The sequence below is a fragment of the Charadrius vociferus genome, unplaced genomic scaffold (genome assembly GCF_000708025.1).
Source record: "Charadrius vociferus isolate BGI_N301 unplaced genomic scaffold, ASM70802v2 scaffold819, whole genome shotgun sequence".
Classification (NCBI taxonomy): Eukaryota; Metazoa; Chordata; class Aves; order Charadriiformes; family Charadriidae; genus Charadrius; species Charadrius vociferus.
In genome coordinates this window covers 190,113-196,643 of record NW_009650062.1, presented here as the reverse complement: position 1 = coordinate 196,643, position 6,531 = coordinate 190,113, and the positions used below count along the sequence as shown (strand labels likewise).

At 54.8% G+C, this 6,531-nt stretch overlaps 2 protein-coding genes across 2 annotated transcripts in view; both read left to right on the top strand.

Annotated features, from left to right (window-relative positions):
- Positions 1–1,580, top strand: part of PIM1 (Pim-1 proto-oncogene, serine/threonine kinase) — a 32,437-nt gene extending 30,857 nt beyond the window's left edge. The window contains exons 2-4 of the mRNA XM_009891737.1: positions 103–469; positions 960–1,136; positions 1,423–1,580. Of these exons, the coding sequence (XP_009890039.1) occupies positions 103–469; positions 960–1,136; positions 1,423–1,580 (702 nt within the window). The remainder of the gene's footprint in view (positions 1–102; positions 470–959; positions 1,137–1,422) is intronic.
- A 3,744-nt stretch (positions 1,581–5,324) lies between these two features.
- The window catches only part of TBC1D22B (TBC1 domain family, member 22B), a 23,414-nt gene continuing 22,207 nt past the window's right edge, over positions 5,325–6,531 (top strand). Inside the window, exon 1 of the mRNA XM_009891736.1 lies at positions 5,325–5,491. Coding sequence (XP_009890038.1) covers positions 5,325–5,491 — 167 coding nt within the window. The remainder of the gene's footprint in view (positions 5,492–6,531) is intronic.

Sequence of the window (6,531 nt, the reverse complement as noted above, 5' to 3'; positions counted from 1 at the left end):
CGGTGAGGCTGAGCAGGGAGCACTGGAGCATCGCAGGCGGGGGGTACCAGACCTCCGGCACAGCATCAGCCCTGCTGACGGCATCGTGGTCCCCCCCTTCAGCCCAGCGGCACCCGTGTGCCGATGGAGATTGTGCTGCTGAACAAGGTGGGCTCTGGCTTCCGCGGCGTCATCCACCTCCTCGACTGGTTTGAGCTGCCCGACAGCTTCGTGCTGGTGCTGGAGCGTCCGGAGTCATCGCAGGATCTCTTTGACTTCATCACGGAGCGGGGGTCCCTGTCCGAGGAGCTGGCGCGGGGGCTTTTCCGCCAGGTGCTGGAGGCCGTGCGGCACTGCAACAACTGCGGCGTCCTGCACCGCGACATCAAGGACGAGAACATCGTCATCGACCTCTCCACCGGCGAGCTCAAGCTCATCGACTTTGGTTCCGGCACCTTCCTCAAGGACACCGTCTACACCGCATTTGACGGTGAGCCCACACCCAGGGGATGCTCCCAGTACCGGACACTGCACGGACCAGCCTGGCTGGGCACCGGAGATTCCCGCGTTTGCTGCGGGGGGAGAGTGGGGGAATTTAAGATTCAGCTGGCAGCCAAGTTGCTATTTGGCACGGGGCGGATGTTGTGAAACGGGAGCCGGCTCCTGGCGCTGCCTGTTTTTTTTTTTTTTTCTTTTTTGGCTAAGGCATGGGGGGGGGAAAGGCGTGGTTTTTCCCCACCCATGAGGTGTTTTTTTTTTTCCCTTTTGCATGTAACGGTCGGGCCTTCCCCAGGCCCGTGCTGCCCTCTTCCGGCACTGGCGGCTTTTTTTTACAACCCAAAGTTTGTAAACAAGAGTCACGTGCTGGCGAGGGGGCGGCGGGTCACAGTGTGTGTGTGTCCCCGCATCCCCGCGGATGCTCAGGCAAGGATGCAGGAACAGGCAGCATCCGCCTGACGAGCTGCGCCTGTATCCCGTAGGAACGCGGGTGTACAGCCCTCCAGAGTGGGTCCGCTACCACCGCTACCACGGCCGTCCGGCCACCATCTGGTCCCTGGGCGTGCTGCTCTACAACATGGTTTGCGGGGATGTCCCCTTCGAGCAGGACGAGGACATCATCCGGGGACAGCTCTTCTTCCGACGGCGGGTTTCTCGAGGTGGGTACTCGGCTTCGTGGCAGGGGACGGATAGCGGGTTTTGAGAGGTGGTACCGGATACACGAGCATCCCGCTCTTACGCTGTGGAGGAGGTTGATCTCCCATAGGTAGTTGGAGGAGGTGGCACGTGTCCTGCCACCCTGCTCTCCTCCAAAACAGATAATCGATTGGGAGGTTTGGGTGCAGCTCTGAGCACACCCAGCATGGTGTGGGCACTGCGGACAGTGGGACAAGGCGGACAGGAGCCTTCTCCGACTGACCAGCAGTTTCTGGTCTTTCTCCCCAGAGTGCCAGGACCTCATCGGGTGGTGTTTGTCCATGCGGCCCTCGGACAGGCCATCTTTGGAGGACATTTTCAACCATCCTTGGCTGCAAAGCATTCACCTGCCCCAGGAGACAGCAGAGATCCACCTGCACAGTTTGATCCAGGAGCCTGGCAAGTAACAGCTCCATGCATCTCCTGCCCAGAAGAAGCAAAGAAAACCAGACAACTTCCTCGTGACCGTAGCACTGAGTAGGGATCATCAGTTGGGAATACGCACATCTTGTCCTGGAGCTCTGCTGGAAACCTGCTCTTCCAAGCAGTGATGGCCACATCTTGTCCTGGAGCTCTGCTGGAGATCTGCTTTTCCAAGCACTGATGGCCACATCTTGTCCTGGAGCTCCGCTGGAGACCTGTTCTTTGAAGCGCTGGTGGCCCCAGTCCAACCCAGCTGTTCTGGGCTCCATCTGAATGACCCTGTCTCATTTGATGTTTTGCCAGTAAATTTTTGGGGGGGGGGTTGCTTCTGGTTTTGGAGGCTCCCAAGTGTCTTCCCAACCTGCTGAATTTGGGACCGCCAGAGGATCGGAGACCTTATTGCGAGAAAAGCTTCAACAGGGGAAAACTGACTGGGGGGAGGGCAGGTACCGTGGCTGAATGGCTGTCTTCTCCGCTGTCACCGTGCTCGAGTGCCTTCAGATGTGATCTGGGCTGTGCTGGAGGAAAGACTTGAATTTTCCTACACTGCTGCTTTTCCAAGACTCGCCTGGCTATAGAGTTCCTTTTCCCTTTTCAAAAAGAAAACGGGTCAGAAGATGCTTGGGAGCCAAGCGGGTGATGCCTCGCCTCCCGTGCCTCCATCTCGCCTGGATTTTCTGGGCTTCTTTGCTTCCCTGTGCCCTCACAAATGCACAAACAATGCAAACCAACAGAGCTGTAAATGTGTACAAAGTTCTATAGGAGCAAAGCTTGAAGTACAGTTGTTCATAGGGATAACATTTTACCTTGTTTCTTTTTTCCCAGTTTTTGTTTTTAATTTATTTTCATGATTTTTTGGTTGTTTTTTAAAGGAAGAGTTCTAGCCGGTAGGATAACTTATTTATTTATTTATAATTCACGTGGGTTTCCAACCCACGTCTTGCTTCTACAGCTGCTGATCCCCCGGTTTTCCATTCAGCTCTTCCCTCCATGTCTGTCCTGTGTCCGTCCTCAGGCCCGTAGTGTTTCTGGCGGAGGTGCGGAGCGGCTGCCTGCTCCCCAGCTCCTTGTGTACATAGTTCTGGGTGCTCTTGTTTCCTTGCCACATGCAGATCTCCGTTTGCAGATGAGTTGGGTTTCCCCACAGGTGTCTTGGCTGGGGCTGGGGAGGGGGGAGCCGGCCCAGGCTGTCCGCGCTGTCGAGTCTTTCCATGTAACCAAGTGTGTAGCCGGTGGGTTTTTTTTGTTAAGAGTTCATATTGTACAGGGGAATTCAGAAATCTTATTTTTTTTATGCGGTTTTAAATAAAAACAAAAAAACACTCGATGTGATGGAGACATCCCTTTCTTGCGGGGCGGGATGAAGGGTGCCGCGAGCGTGTGGGGTACCGGTGACCACACTGTGGCCACTGCGAGGACCGCCGGTTCACCTCCAGCCAAGAGTGACTCCAAAGCTCCCACCCAAAGGTCTGCCGAGCGGCGTTAACCAGGACCAGCCAGCCAAAAGCACCACAGGGAAGGCTGGATCCGGCCCTCAGCGGGTTGTTTCCAGCACCGACAGCTCCTGCCGTGTCTCCTGGGAGAGATCAAAGGGGTGTGGAGCCCTTTGCCTTCCCATTCATCCGCAGGCTGGTGCGGAGCATGTGCTGGAGACGGCAAGTAAACAAACATCAAAGCAGCCTTACGAAACGCCGGATGTTGTCAGCCAAATTCAATTTTGGTAAGGCAGATCCTGTTGCTCCGGCTCTGTTGGCGCCGAGCGGGTGTTGCATGCCGGGTGCCGGTGGGTGAAGAAAGCTGCCGGCGGGCTGTCCCCACCTCCAGCACGGCTGCGGCCAACGCGGAGCCAGAGGAAGTCGATCTTCAAATTACCAGAAGTCGGTCGCTATCAGTCAGCAGTGGTAACGCTTCGCTCGAGCTTTTACCCTCCAAACTGTCAAACACCACTTCCCAGCTCCACGGTGCTTCGGCTTCAGGGGTGGTGGGTTTCTTGTGTTGGTTTGGTTTTGTATTGTGTTTTTTTGTTTTTTGGGGGGTTTTTTTTGAGATTTTTATTTTTTTCATTAATTTCATGTGCTGAATTTTGAGGTTCTGGTCCCACTTGACCTCATGGAGCACCTGCTGCTGCATGCACACAGGGCTGTGTGTCTGCTCCAAGGAAGGGGCACTTTGCCCTTTTTGCAGGTTACTTTGTAAGTCCCCCCGGTCAGATCTGACCTGGAGCAGGGATTTCCTCGGCTTGCCCCATGGCTTTCTTGCTTAAAAAGCCCTTGTCCAGGGAGTGGTCCTTTTCCCCGGCTCACCCCCAGCTTGCCAGCACCGCTCTCTGAGCCATGGGACCGCTACCGGAGGGAACCAGTGGTCCTGGAGCCACATCCCAGCCTTGTAGGTGACCTGGCGTGCTGTGTCACCGCTGTGCCTTCAGCAGAAAGTGTTAATTCGTTTTGTTTGGTTTGCTTTTTTCTTTATTATTTTTTCTTCTTTAACTCAGCTGCATCTTTCATCTCCTCCTCAGGGCTGCTAGAAGCAGGAAGCACGGCTCCAAACGCCTTCAAAGTTCAGACCTATTTTGAGATGTGGTTTGTATTTAACCTCCTCTCTCGCTTTTTCCCCTGACCATCCGGGAAGCTGCTCTTACACGAAAGCAAACCTCCCTGCCACGCACGCCGCCTGCTACCGCAAGGACCCTGAGCCCCTTGGGCGGCCGCTGTCCCACCCAGCACCACCGAATCGCTATCGCGGCTGCCCTGGCTGCAGGCTGAGCTCGGCCCACCCTTCCCGTAAACGCTCGCTAACTGCTGTGGCGTTTCTTAGAAAACTTGCCACAGAAAGGCCGAGCAGGTCCGGTGCGGGGCTGGGGTGCTGATAGTCACTTTGTTTCCGCCTGTTGCTGATGATTTTGTCCCTGCCAGCTTGTGCTGCAGGAGGGGAACAGTGCCATCGTGTCCCCTGGTGAGATCCCGCTGCCCAGGTACCGTCCTGTCCTGGCAGGGTGAGATGGTGCCTTCAAGGTTTGGGTGCCGGAGAAGGATCCCCTGTGCACCAGCCCTCCTGGGCAGTAACACCTTCACGAGGGCAAGAGCCACCAGATTTGGGCCCCACGGGGAAAGGACCACGGTAGATGTGATGGGAAACCTGAAGATGGGCAGCTGCAGCATCGGCTGCCTGTTGCTCCCCTCCATGCTGCCCATCATCATGGCACGGGGACTGCACACAGGGGCTGGAGGAAAGGAAAAGGCCTTTTCACCCCTCATTGCCTCCTTGATGAGGGGATGTTCGCTGCCCTTCAGGGCTGTCAGCTATGGTAGGAGAGGATGAAGACACAGGAGTTACCCAGCAGGAAGTGATTCAGAGCCAGCATTGCTCTCCCACCTCCCTTTCACTTTTTATTGATCACTGGTGTCAGCAGGGGAAGCACCTACAGTTCAGAAAATGGGGGAAAAAAAATGATGGAGCAGGACCAGGATGAGATTTCAGACCATTGGACCTCCTGCTCTGGGAGCCCTAGTGTACCTGTGGATGACTGAGGACTTGCAGAGGGCCAGCACTCATCACACCTGTGTCTTCCCGTACACATCCATCCCCAGCTAAGACACTTGGTGATGCAGAAAGGACTGGTCAGGGGAGCCTGGAGCCACAGCAAAAGGGATATTTATATTTTCCACCTCCCTTTCTGGGAATGGGAGATGAGCAACAACCAAACATCTGCCACGGCTGGAAAAACGCAGATGAGCATCGAGGAAAAAAGCTGCCCGGGAAGCGGGGGCCAGGCTCGCCGCAAGGACCTGAAGAACTGGAGACTCGGAGGTGGCATCTCACCCCGTGTCCCGTCACAAGGAAAACATCCAGCTGCCTCCAAGGTGGTGTCTGAAACCCTTTGGCCCTTCTCGGCACAGTGAGTCACAGGAGCTATTTTAAACACCTGCCTTAGGAGGAGGTGAATTATCAGCAAACCAGGTGTCCCAGGGCTGCAGCTCCCTGGTAATGAAGCCTTGTGGAAGTCGGTCTCCGAGTGCTTTGCCGACGACCTGTGCGGCAATAGCATTATCTCCATGGGGCATGTGGGGAAACTGGGGCACGGTGTCCCAATTCGATGGAGATCTTTTGTGGTACAGCTTGGGCTTGCCTGCCTTTCCCTGCCCTATCCCTCCTCAGGCTGGGACTGGCCATGGAGGAGCTCCGAGCCTCAGACCTCCAATGTCCCCATGTCCCCTGGGCAGGGGATTTAGTCCTCCAGGAGCCGAAACCAAAGACCTGCAACCCTCTCAGCGTGTCCCTTCCCCGACCTCCTCCAAAAAAAAAAAGCACTCATGCTGTGAGGGCAAGGGGGACCAGGTGCTGGTTTCGGGCACCTGTAGCCCCACTTGAGACCAGAATCTGGTGTTTTGGGGTTTACACCGACTTTCCCAAGAGTGGCATCTGTGCTAATGCTGCCTCCGTGACACATCGAAACTGCACCGCTTGGCCTGAGAGTTGGTGGGGATTTTCATGAGGAAAAAACACTTTATTCACCATAAAAAAAAACACCCAAACAACCACAAAACCTTTCCGGTGTGTAAAGCTGAGTCGAATTTAGCAGCTTCAGTTAAAGAAATATATTTTTAAAAGGGGTAATCAGAGTGTTTGTTTCGTCCTTTTCCAAGTTTTTGGTCCCCTTCCTCCAGAGTAGTATTTTTGTGTCCTTAATCACTGTGTTTATTACAGTTAGGAGGGGGTTAAGTGACCCGAAAAATGAAACAGCAGCTCCTGTTTCAAATTGAAGCAGCCGCTTCGGCTAACCTGAAATGACACGGAGGCGCATGCGTGTGAATTTGAAGGGCGAGCGGGTTGCAGCCACGGAGATCTCACCCTGCTGCAAAACCTGTGAGAAAAACAGAACCAGCAAAATATCATTTCAAGTCAACCCCTGCCAAAATTCTTCATCTTCCCCCCCCC